Source organism: Sebastes umbrosus, chromosome 16, assembly GCF_015220745.1.
Source record: "Sebastes umbrosus isolate fSebUmb1 chromosome 16, fSebUmb1.pri, whole genome shotgun sequence".
Lineage (NCBI taxonomy): Eukaryota > Metazoa > Chordata > Actinopteri > Perciformes > Sebastidae > Sebastes > Sebastes umbrosus.
In genome coordinates, this window is record NC_051284.1 from 1,587,501 (window position 1) to 1,608,023 (window position 20,523).

At 41.5% G+C, this 20,523-nt stretch overlaps 1 protein-coding gene across 1 annotated transcript in view; it reads left to right on the forward strand.

Moving 5' to 3' along the window:
- bcl11ba (BAF chromatin remodeling complex subunit BCL11B a) overlaps nt 1-20,523 on the forward strand; it is a 47,759-nt gene that overhangs the window by 1,855 nt on the left and 25,381 nt on the right. Inside the window, exon 2 of the mRNA XM_037746566.1 lies at nt 9,227-9,703. Coding sequence (XP_037602494.1) covers nt 9,227-9,703 — 477 coding nt within the window. The remainder of the gene's footprint in view (nt 1-9,226; nt 9,704-20,523) is intronic.

Consider the following 20,523-nt stretch of genomic DNA (forward strand, 5'->3'; position numbering starts at 1 on the left):
GCAGCCTGGTGCGTCCTGACAGCAGCAGCAGCAGCAGCAGCAGCAGCACACCTTCATGCACGACTTTAACTACTAAAAGCACCAGAGATCAGTAAGGGACACTTAGTGATGAGATGAATTCAACTAAAAGCATCTGGTATTGATTCACACTATTCACAATAATGAGTCTAAATCACAGAGGAAGTGCAGACTGAGTAAGTTTAATCCTAATGTTACATTTGGTGAACATTACTACTCTCTTTTGTCCAGCTTGAGGTTATTTGGTGAGGCTTGTGTTGTGTGAAGCGTGCCAGATCAGATCACTTACACTACACTATATCAGTGCGCACGTCAGTGGTTCGGTGCCTATAATATAACAGCCATATTTACAGTATAGGGACTCAGCTCAGTGTCCTTACCCAGGCTTTCGGCCACGCTGCCTGGCTGTCTATAGGTTCCTTTCTATGTTAGGAGGCTTGGCTTTATGGCATTGCACCGCCAACCCACACGGCCATACACACACACACACACACACACACACACACACACACACCTAAAGACAATGCATGTGGCATGGATGTCAAATCATCTCCTGACAAGTAGAGATTTTATTGCTTAACAGAGTTACAACTTGTGTGTGGCAGCTCTCGTACGCAGGCCTGCAGTGCGGTTACCTTTAGAAATGGGTCACATTGTGCACGCTGCAAAGAGCCCAGTATATATTTGAAGTGATAAACAGACAGACAGGTAACAGATCTCGAGATGAGGAAAGATGAGAAAGATGAAGCCTAATAAATGAGCTTCCTGTTTGTATTGTAACAAAGCTGCTTTAAGCTCACTGTGTGTGTGTGTGTGTGTGTGTGTGTGTGTGTGTGTGTGAGTGTGTGTGTGTGTGTGTGAGTAATCATGAGTGTGTGTGTGTGAGTGAGAAGTGTAAAATGCACTTCGGTAGTTGTGTCCACAGAGCAGGTCTGACCTGTCTGTCTGTCAGATTTATCACCATTCAGGCACGGTGCTGTACATTCCATAATTTATGTGTAAGAGATGCTCGCCAATTTAGTATGCTTGAGTAGACACATACACAAACATGTGCACACACACACACACACACACACACGCTTATATATGTATGTAGGCTTGCATGGACATCAACACACACACATATGCAAATGTACTTGTGAATCCCCCTCACCAAAATTCGCATAATTCTTCCCGAGCTGTCAGGTCATAAAATCTGTTGGATCTGTGTTTTAATCGGAGCATTTTAAATTTGGATTTCACACCACAGTGCATCACACAGTCCAAAATTTGACATTGTGCATGAATTCTAGATTTCATAGGAAAAAGAAGAAGAGTTGCTCCACCTCTTTTGTCTTTCAGCATCAAGAAGAAGTTTTAGGAAAGGTGAGATGTATTTTCTGGAGGTTAAATTGCTGATTTTTAAAATGCAGTCTGGCAAGGCCTCAGTCGTACTGCAACATTCTTACACTCAGTGCTCAAAATATGAGGGATATCGAAGCCCCGTTTTGCACAATTCCCAGTTGGCTCAAAGCTTAAAATGATTCTGTAATTGATCTTCTTCCCTTTGTTTTCATCTTTGTTGTGTGATAAGAACCGATTTTTAAAAGAGAAATCAATAAGGGATCACCGTTTTGATCTGAATCGACTATTCAATGCACTCCATGAATGGAACATTAAAATGAAACGATCTGTCCTGAGAGAGACACACGTGGGTAAGATAAATCGGTGGAGATCTATATATTTTTTTGTTTGCCAGTCAGATTTGGTGTGGGTTTTGGCATCGCCAGGCTGAGACAGTTTACACCCGAAGGTGCAGACGTGCCTTCTGCTTCTCATTCACTGCAAATAACCCCAGCTTTCCTCCGAGAGGCAGATTTAGTGTGAAGAGACGCAAACAGGACGAGAGCTCCCGTTGTAGCCGCAAACACACACACACACACACACACACACACACACACATGAGGAGAGAGAGAGAGAGCTGCGTGTAAATTGCAGTCGCCCACTTGAGATGCATGTTTCCCTTTGGCTTGTCAAATAGCCGTGCACCCTGCTGGGGCTAAGTCTTTGTTAGAGAGAGAGAGAGAGAGAGAGAGAGAGAGAGAACCTAGTAACTCCTTCTTTTATATGCACTGAAGCATTCTGTAGATGAGGTGTTTTTGAAATGTCATAAATGAGTCTTATTAAGTGTCACAGCTGATTGTAATGAATATATAATGATATTCCTAATAGTCATATCATTCATTATTTTAAATAACACAGTTAATAATACAGTTTGAGAGACTGCACAGGTAACGCTTTAAAGAGTTGCTTCATTCAAATTAACAAAAGAGTTTGCATTGCTCTCATCATTTTCAAACTTTAGATGTTGAGGTGTGTGCACTGTACAGAGTACCCTGGTCTATCTGGAAACACACATTGCTATGACATTTTATTTGTCAACGTCATATATATATATACATATATATATATGTATATATATATATACATATATATATAGTACACCAAAAATGATTTTTTTTGTCAGAAATAATCCTATAGATGCAACATAAAAAGTGTGGCTTTTTAGAGTGTGTGTGTTTGTAAATGAGTGTGCACAGGACGAGAGCTTCCAGTTCCCACAGAGCATGCCTAAACTCATTTTGTTGATCAGCAGGCTGTACACACACTACCACAACTGATACTACATTACACACGCACACACACACACACACACACACACACACACACACACACACACACACGCACACACACACACAGCCATAGCCTGCATACCAGAGTGTTGGTTTGCTCAGCTGAGGCTTGGTAAGCTGTCTGTCTGTCGACGCTCTCCCTTCAACGCCACACATCTACCCCTGAAGCCCCCCCTCCCCCTCCAACTCTTTCTGTATTTTCTTATGTCTCTCTATCTCTCCTTCTCTCTCTTTAGGTCTGTCTCTCTGTCTCTCTGTCTCTCCTTCTCTCTTTAAGTCTGTCTCTATGTCTCTCTATCTCTCCTTCTCTCTCTTTAGGTCTGTCTCTATGTCTCTCTATCTCTTCTTCTCTCTCTTTAGGTCTGTCTCTATGTCTCTCTATCTCTCCTTCTCTCTCTTTAGGTCTGTCTTTATGTCTCTCTATCTCTCCTTCTCTCTCTTTAGGTCTGTCTTTATGTCTCTCTATCTCTCCTTCTCTCTCTTTAGGTCTGTCTTTATGTCTCTCTATCTCCTTCTCTCTCTTTAGGTCTGTCTTTATGTCTCTCTATCTCTCCTTCTCTCTCTTTAGGTCTGTCTCAATGTCTCTCTATCGCTCCTTCTCTCTCTTTAGGTCTGTCTTTATGTCTCTCTATCTCTCCTCTCTCTTTAGGTCTGTCTTTATGTCTCTCTATCTCTTCTTCTCTCTCTTTAGGTCTGTCTCTATTTATCTCTATCTCTCCTTCTCTCTCTTTAGGTCTGTATTTATGTCTCTCTATCTCTCCTTCTCTCTCTTTAGGTCTGTATTTATGTCTCTCTATCTCTCCTTCTCTCTCTTTAGGTCTGTCTTTATGTCTCTCTATCTCTCCTTCTCTCTCTTTAGGTCTGTCTTTATGTCTCTCTATCTCTCCTTCTCTCTCTTTAGGTCTGTCTCTATGTCTCTCTCCCTCTCTTCCTGCTAGGGGGAGCTCTCAGGCTGTCAGTGCTGCGCTGGCTTTGCCAATGAGAGGGGTAGCACAGTGCAAATGTGTGTGTGTGTGTGTGTGTGTGTGTGTGTGTGTGTGTGTTGATCAGATGACATCAGCGCTGAAAGACCACATTCACCTCTTAACTGTCAACACCTGCACACTCTGTACTTGACTGTCTCTGTCACACTCTTTATTTACACTGTCAATTCATGACAGTGGCTGACTGACATACAGCATTCAGTATGAATGTGTGTGTGCACTGTAGTGTATTGACATAGTGGAGTTGTAGCTACTGTAAATGATTGGACAACATTCATCTTAAGCTAATCGTATATTTTGCTTTATTTTTGTCCTGAGAATTTTTTCCTAATCAAATAATTTGGTTTGAAGATATCAACCCCTTTTTTCTCTTTTAGTTTAATGACATTTTGTAAACTGCTTTGACAATATTGTCTGTGTTGTCTCTGCAAATGATCCCTGGATAAATTAGTCTATCACATACTATTATTAATTTGTCAACGGTTTATTACTAAGCCGAATCATAAAGCATGTTATAAAAAAGGACTTCATATATTTCAATTCAGAATAAAACCAATCAGTCATTTGTTACTAATCTGAAAGGAATTGTAGGTATGTGTATTTTGGGGATGAAGAACTACAGGTAACACAGTTGCTCTGCTATTTGGAGCTTTGTGTGCTGTGTTTTCTGAGGAGCGCTTCATTCCTATCACAGCACCTCCCGGTGAAGGTGGCTCTGTGCTCACTCACACATTCCTCTCTCCTCTAGTCTGAACTCTCTGCCACTCTCTGTACCGTCTTATGTGAATCCAACTAACACTGCAATCACACTGAAACAAATGTTTAGAATTGTTTGTACATTTGCATTTGAATTGGCTTCTTTGAGGTACGCAGGTTTTCATTTGGAATCAGGTCAAATCTGAAAATAGGCTGCGAGTCGTAACGGTGGAATATTTATTCCCAAACATTACTTCTATTTCTGCTTAAATATAAAGGCATGTTTTTAATTGCTAGAGCACCAAAATGTTCTATTCTAGTAGAATTAATGTTACTGTGGCAGTAGTATTTTTAGTAAAGTATTCCTTCAGGCATTTTTCCTTTATTGTGATAGTTTACAGTAGAGAGGTGACGGGAAACAAGGGGAAAGTGAGCAGATGACGTGCAACAAAGACTCAAAGTGGGGAGGTTGCAATTACAGGGATAACACCTGAAACACCACTTCATTCTCCCAATGCACTTATATATATATATATATATATATATAAAAGTATGACATTTTAGTAAAGGTTATTAGATTTAATTTTTACAAAAGGGAACACTGGTACATACAATGACTGAGTAATGGCTCCAAAAACGAACCTATACAAATTCACAGATCAAATGAATGACTTCAAATACTTAACAAAATGCACCAAAAACACTAATCAGTACGACGACTAGAGCTTTTCAAATTTCTCACTCCTAACCGAGATTTTCAAAACTGACTTTGGATGAAAAGCTACTTCCTGTTTAGACATTGAACATTGTCACTGGAAGTGTTCTGAAGCCGTGTCTTCACTTCAACGGTCTCTGTGGTGGCAGATCACTTTGACTTTTTTCCTCTTACTTCTAATATCTCCGTCATCTAGGTTGCTTCATGTATTTACTGTCAGTGTCAAACTGTTTGTGTGTGTGTGAGTATTCACTGTGTGTGCAGCATTGCTGTGACCACCGATCAGCTCTGGAATCTGCTTTTACTTTGAAGCTTTTGGATGATTTCAGTAGCCAATCGAAAACCAGGAACTTTCACCTCCAAATCTTAGTGGTGAGACAGATGAGCTGTAGTGGCCCGTTGGAGAGTGCACATGTGTGTGTGTGTGTGTGTGTGTACGTGTATGTTTGCATACGTAGTAACCGTCCGTTTCTTCGGGTTTGGAGAAATGTTGAGGTGTGGCTATTGCTTAGTTGGCGACGAATGACTGTGATGCTACAAGTGTGTCTGCATGCCGAGCGTGCGACAATTGTGATCTGTGTGTGCGTGTGTGCTGTGCAGTCTCACCCACAAACATTTAATCTTGGTTCTAGCCTAGCATGTGTATCTATGTGTGGTTGAGGAAACAGTAAAACAAAATGTACCAGTAAAGTCAAGTTTTTATAGTTTTCATCAAGTCTTTTCTTTTTAACTGGCAGGACCTTTTCTCGTTCTGAGAGGAATTTGCAGGCTTTCATCAGTCAAAAAGGGAAAAGTTATGATGCTATTAAAAAAAAAAAAGTAAGATTATAAAAAAGATCTGTTGAAGAGAGGGAAAACAAATATTTGAGAAGCAGCTTTGCTCCTAATATGCTCTCCCATTTGTGTCTGTGAATATTATGTGACGGTTGTGTGGAGAGCGTGAAGGGTCGAGATGGATTAACAGCACATTTATAGTGATAGGCGGTGAATAGAGGAAGCCAAACCCCAGAGACGGTAGCCTGCTCGGAGAAAACTTCTCCCTGACGACGGGAATTCAAAGCAGCGCCTGTTTTGGCCTCAACACAAGCCAAACACCATATTTATACTCTCCAAATACCTGTTGCACTACCCTATCCTTGCAGATACTATAGATGGTTTGTGTTATTTTTGAGCCGTTCATTTTTAGACGTTCCATTTCCTTTGATTTTTTTGTTCTTCTTCTTCAGCCCGGGTTAACTGAAATCCTATTAGCGCTCTTGCCTGACTCACCCGAGCCTTATTAGGTAAATCAGGCCAAAGTGACGCTTCTTCTATTGCATGTGTCATTTGCATACACACTGTCGACTTCATCGCCATGCAGTAATTATGGGTAAAAAAACACACAACCAAATGCACGTTTAGTTTTTCGATACAGTTTTTAAATACCCACTGAAACTGGCTTTGGCTATGAACATATAGATATTTACAGTATATTTATATACGTTTGTACATACATATCTGCAATTGAGTGTAAATTTAATAGTATTTCTGTGGTTTCAAAAGAATCAGACGTTGTGATCAGCGTGTCTTCACACACACAGGAAGTCAGCAGTGTATTTGAGATTTGGCTGTCATTTTTTTTGTCATAATATAATAATCATTAATCTCGTGATGAAGTCAAGTTTGCAGAGGTCAGTGTAATTGTGGAGTGTTTGTTCCAGGTCAGCTCACTGGCTTTATTCTCTCTAATGTTTATTACTGGAGAAATACACTCTGCTGTACATGGCTGTTCATTTCAATAGCGGAGGACAGATGGCTTCAGCCTGCAGGCCACACACACACACACACACACACACACAATGCACACAATGTGTGTGTGTGTACCCATGATGTACACATGCACATACAAACATGATATGACACGATGCACGCGGTACAAACATGCAACACGTACACACATGCAGAAGGAAGCGGTGCAGTTGGTGTACGGAGATGTGGGCTGACAGAGCTCAGATACTGTACACCTGCTCACACGCACATGCTTCCTGTAGCCGTAGAAATATAAATAACAAAAATAATAATAGAAAAGATGTAATTAAATTAAGAGCCTCCTCTTATATTTAAATTTTTTTTGTGATGATGATGACAATGATATAGACGTTTACAAGAACTATGCAATTGTTTGTATAGTACACTTTAATTGTCATATATATATATGTTTTTATTTTTTATATATATATATTAATTGTGGTACCTCTAGCAGTAAGAATTGCACTTATTGTATATTGCTATTACTACTAAATAATAATTGTTGTTAATCTGGACTATATTACACTAGGGTGTAATAAGGTGCTATGATAAATCTGAGGGATCAGAAGATGATTAAAGGAATAAGGAAGAAAGCATGTCTATATTTCTGATACAAAAAGTGTGTTTTTTTAAATAGATTTACATTTTTTTTTCGATGTTTTTTTAATCCGAAAAATCACTTTTTTGTTGAATTGCTCTGATTCAAACTAAAGCTCTAACCTGCTATGTGTGGTCACAAGTAGACATTGCTTCACTTTAAAGGGTCACAACCCAAAAAAGTCAGGAACCACTGACGTGCCTAATATATATATATATATATATATGGGCGACGGGTCATTTGGGGCAAAGCCCACCTGCTGGCAGCAGAAAAAAAGTGTGGTTTTAGTGGTATTGAGTAACTTAGAAATTAATATTAATGCGTGACATAAAAAATCCTCGATTGCTGCTGTTATTCATCATTATTCTACAATTTAAGATCACTGAGCCGTATAACAGAAGGCTGAGGAGAACAGGTATGTGCCCAGGCGGATATCAGTTATTAAACTGATATGTCCAAAGTAGTTGTTGCCCCACCATTTTTTCCACCTAAAAATGTCTTTGTATAGTTGGAATGTATAGAATGGCTCACATTATGTGTTTGCAGTGTGAAAGCAGAGGGTTCAACAGTGGTGTATTTCAAAGCAGATCTAAAGCAGTTATATGTTGAGGTGTGCTGCTCCATCTGGAGCCTTCATCTGCATTTGCCATCCCAAATCTGTTTGCATTTCTAATGTGGAGGCTGAGACAAATGGCCAACCTGCTACTAATCCATCATCTTGTATTAGAGAGAGAGAGGGGGAGAGGGAGGGATGATGATGATGATGATTTCTGTCTTTTCCTGTTTACCTCTGGGGTAACTTCTCCTCTCCATCCTCCTCCTCCAGACCTCCTCACTCCTTCACTTTGGTTCCTTCAAGCAGTAATCTAAACCAATCCCTCATTTATAGCCTGTTCATAAAGGCTTTTACATTTGTTATTCTACCACACATCTGCTGTCTGACTGCTCTTTCCCTGCAAAACTCTTCTGCTGCACAAGGAGGAAGGTGTAGTACCTTTACGACAGCAGCAAGCAGCCCTTTGATCAATTTTAACACTGAAAAAAGCATTTGCTTGGAACTGTTATCAATACTCAAATGAACTTAACTATATACTGTATAATTTAAAAGTACATATCATGGTGTCGATATCACCCAACATACTGTAGTTTTTGCTAAAGAATTAGCATGGACAACTGTAGCTCGATCCACAATTTTCCTGGAACACGTGGATTAATGGTTCCCAAACCTTCGGTCAGGAAGATAAATAGACCTGTGATGTGAGGTTCCAAGTAGACATTGCTTTGTTTTAAACTGAAATGGTAGCGAACCACTGACACGGATAACTTAAGTTCTCTTCACTTATTCTTTTCTCTAATTCTTCTACCTTCTACCTTCTTCTATCGAGTTTCTTCTACCTCAGACGAATACACTGCCTTTATACTGAAATAAAAGTTGCAAAAGTATTGAAAACTTTTGGATTCTGATAACGTTTGTAAATAACCAAACACACACACATACAGATTATAGCGGTTGATCCTGCTCCACATTTATCTCAGGAATGTCGTACAGTATTCCAGGTGAAATGAACAGAAAAAGCAGCATTGTGTTGCTCAAGGGCCCATATCGATGTCATTCTCCACTCATACCTAAAGGATTCAAACCTGCTTCTTCTAGCATTTCCAAAAATCCCACTAAACAATGTGTGTTGAGTCCAGTTTGCAGATGTCCAGGTGTTACATCATCTGATATGTCTCTTCTGTTTTTCCTATTGGACAGCGGAGGTTGAGCACCCAGATGGCGGCCTGCTCTCCGACTCTCTATCCCTCCACCCGCTCCGCCTGCCCTCTCACCCTCTCGGCCTACCTCCCCATCCGTTGGACCCTAGCCTGGCCCACGCCCTGCCGCCCGGCCTCCACGCCGACCACGACCTGCTGACCTGCGGCCAGTGCCAGATGACCTTCCCGCTGGGCGACATCCTCCTCTTCATTGAGCACAAGAAGAAGCAGTGCCAAACGCCGCTGCTGGCCAATGGCTGCTACGACAAGATGACTGACCGGGGAGGAGGAGGAGGAAGGAGTCCGACTCTGCAGGGCCTTCATCACCACACACAGCGGAGGGAGCTGAGGAAGGTGGTGGAGCCGGTGGAGATTGGCATCCAAGTGACACCAGAGGAGGAGGAGGTGGGAAGAGGTGAGAGGGGAGCGAGGACGCCCATCAAAGGGATTTGCCCCAAGCAGGAGAACACACCGACAGGTAGGCGTGATAAACACACACCCTTTAACAAAACACTTGAGCTTTTTCATCACCCTAAATACATAGGACTTCTTTTGACCAAATCATTTAACTGCACGTACACATAAATTACCTTCTCAGCTTTTGTGGTGGCATCCTGTTGAGATTTACCCCATCCTCTCCAGCAAGAGATAGAGAGAGAGAGAGAGAGAGAGAGAGAGATGTTCATTTCATTAGAGGGAGAGGACAACAGAGCGAGGGAGTGAAGAGAAAGAGGGGAGAGACAGGCACATTACCCACTCAAAGCCCTAAACCCCCTCAAGGACTCGGCTAGTTGAAACAAATTGTGCCAAACGTGACAGAGAGACTCACCCTGACTTTCATGGAGAAACCCAGCCTAAGCCATCTGCTTAAAAAGGTGAAAAGCTCATTAAAATTCAAATAAGCAAAGGAGGGGAAAAAAACACGATGAGAGGAGAAGGAGGAGGAAAAAAAACAGAAAGAGGGATTAAAAAGAGGCTAGTTTCTCCTCCATTCAGAGGGGTAAAGAAGCAGTTTAGCAGGAGTGCAGCTGCGGGGGGAAGAGCACCAGCAGTTATCTCTCAAACCAGTCAAGACGCTCAAAGAGAGCCAGAGGGGAAGAGCAGAATATTCCAGTCTGAGACGAGAACTCCTCTCAGCTGTCCTGCCTTCTTAGAGGTCACCGGTTGTAGAACCAGAACTCTGCAGCTCAGTGCTCGACAGCAGGTACTCGCCAACAACCAGCAGGTGCTAAAATGACTCACGAGTCAACGGCTAGATACCAACTTCTCAAAGATGAAAGCATTTTGAAAAACAGCATTACTCTAGTTTGACATGTAATGTGTCACAGTTGAAATAAAACACTTAAGGTTGACTAAGTATTGTGTAAGTATGATGCACACAGTAAATCTTGATGGTTACCATTCATACTCAAACAGTAGCGTTGAAGTAACAGCAAATCTATACTGGCAAGTTAAACTGGGATTTTTTTTTTTATCCAGCCTCATGTTTCTTTTCAGAAAAAACTCTCACTTGTGCATCTGTCATGGCAGGCTGTTCTCATTCACTGTTCGTAGCTACACCTACGAAAAGTAATGTGCTGTAATTCGTATACATCCCACAAAATCAATGCGCATTTAGTCCACGTAATCATGAACCAGGAAGTGTAAAGAGCGATAAATGCTGCGTATGGAGGAGGTCGGGGTGGACGGCTCACCCAGGAAACCGCTGTTCATATCCCATGTGAAACCAGAAGTCAACATTGATTTATTTGCCATGTAACTTCAATTACAGTAACAAAAGGAGGTAAATGTTTGTGTAAAATCTATAAAATCTGTAAAATCATTTGGACAAAAACACAACTTCATCAGCCACACCGGACTAAACTTTAGAGGGAAGTGTTGACCCAAAGCCACATGAGGAACATTCACACTCTTGACTCTGGTTCCCCATTTAGCAGGACAGAGCTCCTCTGAACATGTCAGTCTGCGGTTTGGCCTGCGCTGTAAAACACTGTGTTTGGGCCTGAACTTCATCAATATTTTACCAGGCTGTTACAACTCTGCTAGGCAGCCGCACAGCGCTGCTGTAGACAGCACAGCCATCTGAACCTCTGGAAGAAGCAATCTGAGCCGTAGGAGGGTGCAAACAGCTGACGTTCTCATCACAACTCGTCATATACTGACGCTTTGTCAGACCCCTCGGCGTCACTCGTTTTGGTTGCGGGAAACACATACGTAACAACGTACATCGCTATCACGCTATCGTTAGGTTTAGGAAAAAACGACATGGTTGGACTTAAAACTACTACGTTTGTACAGTGAAGATGACACTGAACACTGTGAACACGGGACATGAATGAACAGCTGATTGTAACATCTCCTGGATGAAAGCCTTGTGTTTGTTGGACCCATCCACCTCCCCTCCCACCCGCCCTGTGTGTCTTTTCGCTCTTAAAGCTACATCACCACACTTCCAGCGCACTTTCCCAGAGCATTTAGTATCGACGCAGATGGGTTTACAATTACATTGCAGTTAGCGGAAAGCCCGGTGCGTTTCATACCGACGCTAAAGGATGCCTTAAGCGCCGGTATCTAACACCGACGGAGGTGACAAAACATTGGTATTTGATGCCCTGGGACTGAGCAGGGCTGAAATAGCTCTAATACAAGCCTGCAGAGCTGCACTCAAGCATGTGCACTAATTGATTGGCGTAGGTCACGTTATTAGGTCGGCATTATTCATATTTATGTGCATAAGTATATTTTTCCCCCCCGTGTTTAAATGCTTGCAATATATCTAACTGTAGTCCTCCTGTGAAATCAACTCCACATGTGCAACGATGGAAGGCTTGAAATTGTAATTGCACAATATTTCCTCATAACGGAACGCGCAATAATTTTCACATTAAAAGCGAAAACATATTAGTGGCTCAATTGGACATGCACTGCAGCAACTGTAAACTATATTGCTGCAATAACATTTTATGGTTCAAAATTACCCTTGGTATTTCACAATTTCCACATGAAATATGGCCAACTAGCACCTTATTAACACGAGGAGAGGACAGAGGGGTTTATTAATGGAGCCGGAGTTTAATTTGGAGAGAACACGCTCAGCCCTGCTCATAATCAACGGGGGACTGAAATATGGCAGGTGGAATTTTCTCTTTGTAAGTTAGAGGTTTTTTTCCGATAGATTTTTACACCTTTCATTACCTGGTGAAAGGGGGGGGGGGGGGAGGGAGGCAGAAAAGAGAAGAGAGAGAGAGAGAGAGCGAGGGGAAAAATGGGTTTGAATGTCAGCTCAGAACACAACTGATGACGCTGCTTCGTAACCGGCTCCCAGCAGGTCAAACTACTCCTTTATTCTCAAGCTTTTTCACTTCCTTTTGTTCTCCAAGTGGAACACACACATATTCACACATTTGACAATTTAAGGAAGGAGTCATTTTTGATTAAGAGACTCTGTAAAAGCATGTTTTAATATTGTGTAAAGGAATACAGTGAATGATAAAAACCAGTATAAGTCCTCGATACAGTGAAACTAAACTTTCTTGGCATGATGAGGAAACATTATTTGGCCAAATAGAAACATTAAACCAATTACTAAAATGATGTCAGGATTGAGGGTGTTTTACAAAAGTACATATTTTAATGTCTTTTTTTAAATTTTGTAAATGTCACTGTTTAGAGCTTTTTTCATTTTCTTTTAATATTTTATCTGATACTTTGATTGCAGTTAAAGTGCTGCAACAAGCCATGTATGATTTTGTTACGGGACAATGTTCTAACAACAGTCAGCTCTCCTCCTCTTCCTCCACTTGTACTCCCGTCTCCTGGACATAAATGATAGCCATGGAGGCCGTCAGTAGGCCACTGTGTGTGCGTGCGTTACCACGGGAGGGAATAGAACATGGAGAATATCTGAGAGCACCATCTTACCACACAAACACACACTCCCTTTAGGCCACTCGCAGCCTCCCAAAAAATCTTTGATCTCACAAATCCATATCTGGGGAAAGGAGTTAGTAGACATCCAGCTCCTGTTCTCATCTTCCTCTCCTTTCCTCTCCTCTCCTCCACCTGGCCCAGCCAGCACAGTTATATCACCATCGCTAGCTGTTAGCTAGTTGACTATAGATGCTAAAATAACATGCTAAAAAGCTTATGTTATATTGTATGAGTTAACATATAGGCTAATCGTTAGCTGGTAAGGTAAGGTTAGTCCAACATAGTGATATTATCCAGACACACAACCAGTCACTGTATCACGGGTGCAATCTGATCCAGCCAAAAACTAACAAACACAACACAAATCATCCATGTGTATTCATTTCAGTTCATGTGCTTCAATATTCATTTAAATTCAAATAAACTCAAATAAGCAGGTTGGCTCAAATAAGCCACTCATACTCACAGGAACTGAAGTTGTTGAATGATAAGAAAATTAGGGATGCACCGACACTGGATCAGATATCGGGCCGATACTGACTCAAATAGCTGGATCTGATATCGGTGACAATGGGGCCGATCCATTCAATAAAATGTTATGTTTATATATTATATACATTGTATACTGTCATTTTTATTTCCTGTTTAAGTTTTGACCAGTTTGTTGCTGCATTAAAAAGGTTCACACTTGAACTGTAATTCCTGTTCATTTTAAAGTTGCTGGTGTACCATTTATGATTTTAATAATAGATAACAATTCAATACATTTATATCTATTGATTTATTTTGTTTTACAAAGTTAATGCTACCGGAGCTTCACGTTATTTTCACCCTCCAGACTCCCAGTCAGTCAGGTTAGACAGAACGAGAGAAAGAGAAGGAAACATATCATTTTGACTTTAAGGCGCACACATACGTCCACGTAGTGTACACATATCAACGAGGAGGAGTCACCACCTGACACGGTGTTGTGCAGCCCTTAAAGCCTTGTCAACTAGGGTTTAATTCAGACATTTAACCAAGTCTAGTTGGAATGAAGAGGAACACACTCACACACACACACACGCATAAAGGGGCGTGTAGTTTTGACAAACTCAAATATGATGACACCCTTTTAATCTGACAGAGCCATTTGACAGGTGTGTGTGCTTTGCCAGCGGTCTGACGCTACCTCTGCTTTTACACATGCTTTTCATGTTTTTTTTGTTTTCCTGTTCAGTCTCTGTCTCTCACACACAGATGGTTACTACACACCGACACAAGGAGCTCTCTGGATTTCTCTCTCTTTCACACACACACATTTTGTTTTCAAATTATGAAGCAGTATATTCATGTTCATCAACCCAGCAGTGGACCACATAGTTATACATTATATATTCTTGTCCATCAACACTTTATGTGCACTCTATGTGGACACCCACAATTTTGAAAATGGGTGTACTTCCCCTTTAATTTCTGCATTTAATTGCCTCTTGCGTTTGTTGGTTGAACAACTCCATACATTGATTACACCTTGTCAGCTCTAAATTTAAACACACACACACACACACACACACACACACACGCACACACGCAGACACACGCACACACACACACACACACACACACACACACACACACACACACACACACACACACACACACACATCTTTAAGTTGATTATCAGACGGAAAAAGAGAGTAATTAATATGCATAATTTACAACAGGATGTGAGATATGCAGAGTATGACTGAAGAAAAAACACATAATGAAAAAAAGAATTATCAAGAGGGCATGTTTGAATCTTATGTAAACATTATGCATATAGACACGCACACACACACACACACACACACACACGCACGCACACACACACACACACACACACACACACACACACACACACACATCTTCATTAAATAATGACTGAGCACAGTGGTGTGTCCCTAAAATATTTACCATATGCTTATTTATCTTCCAAATTAAACTGCACAAAGACTTAACAAAGAGCTACGGCACAGTGTCTGTGTGAGTGTGTGTGTGTGTGTGTGTGTGTTTGATATGACAGCCTGTACTTTAGAGGCATTACGGCGCCCGCTGCTCTTGTTTTTTTGCGTTGTTTCAATAAAGCTGGGAGGCCTCTCGGATGGAGCGCCGGCCTTTTTGAAGTGGTAATTACTCTGGTTTGTATTGCTGCTCGCTCTCTCTCCCTGTCTCTCTCTACCTCTCTCGCCCTCTGTATCCTGTGTGCTTTTGGCTACTTTCAGTTCGGGTGTTTGTGTGTGTCTGTGTTCACACACAGAACAGTCCTGATGCATTTTTAATAGGCCTGAAAGGATGTGAATGGACACATGCACACACACTCAAGCAGTGAGGAAACTACACTTGCTGTTTTAGTCTTGAATGCTGTTGAACAAGTTACCTGAAAAATGTAATTTATTACTTACCACTTAGTGAAGAAGTAATTATATTATTTTACTTATTGCTCAACAGCACAATCTATGACATTCCTTGTTACATTACTTTCTGTTACGTAGTAAACGTGCCTTCTAACATCTGCCAAAGCTGCCACATCTTCTGTATGTAGGGCTGGTTGTCAAGCCACACAATGTTTTAGGTACTGACTAAAATGTGTCTGAAGAGTATCGAAAACTATCAAGTTGTGAAAGCTAACATTGAACATGTTTTCTAGGCAGCCCTGTCTCCTAAAAATTAATTTCTTATACAATGAAACTGCATTGTGAATTACGCTTTGATGGAAACGTATTTTGTCGAGTTTGTTTTTGACGTATCAAATACGTTTGCAATGATAGTCTGTGTGCATAGGGAGGAAGTCGGAGGGGTGTATGGGTCAACAAACACAGGACTTTCACCGAGGAGACTGCTGTCCGTGTCCTGTGTGAAACCAAAAGTCAACGTTCACCTATTTCAATTTACATCCGTATCTTAATAACGTAACAAACGTAGTCAACCAAGTGTTTAAAACTGTTTAAAACTGCACCGTAATCCGGCAGAAAATACGTTTCCCACAAAACGTAATTGAGAAAGCAGTTTAGTTGTACGGGAATGGAAGTCTGTGACGTCTGTGACAGTGTTGGGAGGCCAGCTGCTTCCCTACACCTCCAGCACCTGAGTCAAGCTAACGTAGATCCTTGACTGAACACACTGAGACCAAACCTGTAACCCCCCCATCTAACTCCTGGTAACAGCCCCCCCGTAATGATTCTACACTACTGAATATAGTCATTATATAACATGTTACTAATGCTTTACTGCCCGCCATTGGTCTTGAAGACGTTTAGCCACAACTCGTCATGTGTGTGCATCTCATTTTGTCCTCCCTCTCCTCCCTCCATCCACTTCTTCTACCTTTCCTCTGTAAATCCAGCATGCATGGACACAAACCAGACACAAAGGCTGTAAAAAGACACAGAAAGACCAGGGTAGAAAGACATACACAGACACAAGCAGAGAGAGAGTTTCTGCCATTAATAGAGCATACAAAGGCACATCGGCATCTCGTGTGCTTCTTAGCATTTTCAAAATCCCTTTTTGCGATTTTCGCCTCGTCGCCTCTCTCTGCCGCGTTAATCACTTTGCATGCACTCATTTAAATATTAAAATTGTCTTTAATCATCAAAGCCAGTGAGCATCATGCATATTCATATCATCTTACCCCCTCCCCCCCAATCCCTCTCCCCCTCCATCCCTCCATCCCCTGGATCTCAGGTTCATTACTCTGCCGCGCAGCCATTAGCCACTTCCCTAATCACACAGTTTACACACACAGACTAGCCCATGTGTGCACGCACACACACACTAACACAGCTAGCCACCAGCGCTAACCAGTGCTAATCCGCTAACTAGACTAAAACACACAGGCATCCTTCCAGTCTAAACTGAGTGAGCAGACTTGTCATCCATCCCGGCTGCTAGATGGCTGGAGCTGGGAGTATTTGTCAAGAGGCTCGATGAAACCCTCATTTGCATAATGACTTTGTAGTTCTGCATTAATAAAATTTGCATATGAAGCCGTGTTAATTACTCCTGATCAGCCTTTTTTGCATTCATGCATGGTAATTTTCGGCGACTTGCGAAAATTGATGTCCTGGCGTCAGGGATGAGATTGGTGGAAGAGGCTCTGTGTGTGTGTGTGTGTGTGTGTGTGTGTGTGTGTGTGTGTGTGTGCATGAGGATGAAGACAGGGCGGGGATGATGAAGATGGGGGATTGGGGGGGGGGGGGGGGGGGCGCAGATTGCTGTAGTTTGTTTTTTCAGGCACCGTCTTTCTATATCTGTCCATAACTTTTATGAAATCTCTTGTAATTGTTGAGAGTAAAAGGAGAGGATTTTCAGTAAACACACACATACACACACATTCACACACATACACACACATTCACACGTACTCTCAGAGGCTGGCTGCCAGCCATTTGTGAATCTATTGTTTACTCTCAGTTCTTCATTTCAAACAGTAGAGACTTTATTTTGCACTCAGCTTCTCTAACGGGTTTGATCAGGACTGGATAATATTCACAGCATTTCATAAATGAATTTTGGTTCTAATAAGAATATGTTTTCTTTTTGTTGTTGTTATTGTGTGCGTGTGTGTGTGTGTGTGTGTGTGTGTGTGTGTGTGTTAGTAATATGGTTCAGTAGCAAATTTCTTTGACATTTTTTCTAATAAAGCACCCCCCTAAATAGAGCCACATGTGACCCTCAGAGGTCCCTGGACCCCACTTTGAGAACCACTTGGTTTAGCAGCTACTGAGACATGACGTCTGCTTTGCCGCTTCGTTTTAAATAGCTTTGGAAAATCAGCTTTTCTTTGATGAAAATGGCATCTAAGTGAGTGAAGGTTGATTTTAGAAGCTTTCCGTTTATTTAAAGCTTTTCCCTCAAGGACTCGCTCATTTGAATTCCCCACAGGGACGATCAGGTTTAACAAACCTCCTGTTAAACCCAGTTAGTGAGTTTCTTCATGGTCCCTCCAGAGTTTGGGCATTTATTCATGGCATTTCTGTTGGCCTTTTGCTTGTGGTTTTGGCACGGGGCTTTGAATGTATGTGTCATATGTGTGTTCTTAGATGCGCAAAAAAATCTATAGCGAAGCGGAGAGCAGCTCTGGTGGAAAGGAGAGGAAATGTGTGTTTTTCCTGGTGGTCTCTGATTCAGTCAGTGACAGAATTAAAGCCAGGAGCTATTAGCAGCGTGGAGAGTCCGGGGCGCCAGCCAACGCAAAGACATTTCCAACAGGATGGACATGAATCACAGGCAGTCATAGATAAAGATTTTAAAGTGGTAATGAATCATGAAGATTCTTCTTTTTTGTTTGTTTTCTCTCCATTTTTAGTGGTGAGAGCTCATGAGAGGTTTCTGTTCTGCTCTTCATGTCTCGCTGATCACTTGTCAATCAGAGGGATGTCTTTTCCCTGTAGGTTCTGAGGGTGGCTCTTGTTTTTCATCAGTTAGGCCGTGGTAGCTCTCACTGCTCATGTTAACCACCTAGCTCTTTCTCCTCTGTTGAATGTAAAATATCACTTCATGTGCTTCCTGTGGTAGACAGTTGGTAAAATGTATGCAAAAATAGTGTAAAACATAATATTTTTTTTTCCTCTGTTTGAGTTGAAAGTATGAGCCAAAGTCATAGGCTCCTGTGGAATAGTGTTTTTTTGCAGCCAATGATAAGAGCTGGCTGAATTCTCTAAATACTAAGGAAAGGTGCTCCAATGCTTCCTTTCTTATCTCCTTTAGAATAGGATACATTGGACCATCCTTGACCAAAAGGAGATAACGGCGTCCCACAATTCCTTGCGGCATTAATACTAGGCATCATTTATCCGTCAATAACATCCACCGTCGCATAAACATGTTGCTTAGTTTAAGGATTCTCTTAGCATCGTGGTTGTCTTTTCCTAAGTCCTCATGAACTCTCTTTCACATCTTTCCTTGACCTCCAGCCCATTCTCATTCGCTTCGACACGGCTGTCGGTGCGTGATACCGCTGCACGTGCCTTGTGCCTTTAGCACCAGTATGAGACGCACCGGGCAACAGTAAACACTCCGAGAAATTGCGCTGGGAGTGTGGTGACATAGCTTAAAGAGTGAAAAGACGCACAGGACGGGTGGGACTTGAGGTGGATGTGTCCAACAACCACAAGGCTTTCATCCAGGAGACCGCTGTTCATGTCCCGCGTGTTAAGTTTCACTTTCACGTTACAATCAGCTGTTTGTTCGAGTCCCGTGTTCACAACGTTCAGTTTAATTTTCACTTTACAAACGTAGTAGTTTTAAGCCCAGTCATGTATTTTTTTTCTAAACCTAACTAGGTGGTTTTGTTGACTAAACCTAAAGTGACTCCTTGGGGCATGACAAAGCGGCAGTATGTGAGGCGTTGTGATGAGAACGTGTTGTGACCTCATGACGTTTTCCATCGAGGTTAAGGAAAAGTGGCGAAGATTAGACATACAATGTCATTTTTTGGATGATTTCTGAAGAAAGGAAACATGTTCTTGGGGTTAATATCCACTTTTTAAGATAAATGACTACATACTACAACACGTGCTGTTAGAATTTGAACCCTTTGACAATGTGAGCATTCAAAAACTAAGCTTCCATAAATATTTACCAGTGTGGTAGCATGAAATGGGTGATACCCCCCCACACTTGCTTTGAATTTCATCTTTCCAAGTTTTTAACTAATAAACTCTGCTGCCTACAGATGTGAAAGTCTCAACTCAAGCAGCCTCTTCTGTTAAGGTCTCTGGCTTGTTGGAAACGATGGTCATTAAGGCAACAAATAACATCAATATTAAAATAAGGTCATTAGATTATTTATTTTTTAATTATGACCTTATCAAGACATATGAGTGAACCACAAGACTGTTGAGAAAGTGTGTTCCAAAGCTACATTTTCAGTAATGTATTATTACACATGTCACTTGCTATTGTTTTTGTTACAGGTAAATCTAAAGACTTTCTATTAAAAATTAAACAAAATAGGTATTAGTTAAATGAGAAAAATAAAGACTTAAAGAACATTTTAAAACAGTACTGAATTAAAGTTCAGCCGCAATTTATAAAATCAGCACAACTGAAAAACAAATGTGACATATCAACAATGTTCACTTCAAGTGTCATCAGAGCCGTAATGATGGCTCCGAGGGAGGTGTGATCTCTGAATAAAATATAGGTTCCTTGGTGAATAATCCCTGTGTCGATGGGAGAGGCTTTCTTATAGCGTGTTGGCTTTTGTGACTCTAAGAGATCAGATCAGGCGATAAAGCGCTAGGTGTAGTTTGTTTCCAATTGTGTCCCTGAGCTAGGAGCTGTTGTCAGGCAGGTAGTATGTGAAAGTGAATAGAGAGAGGAGAAAGGCTGAAGGAGGCT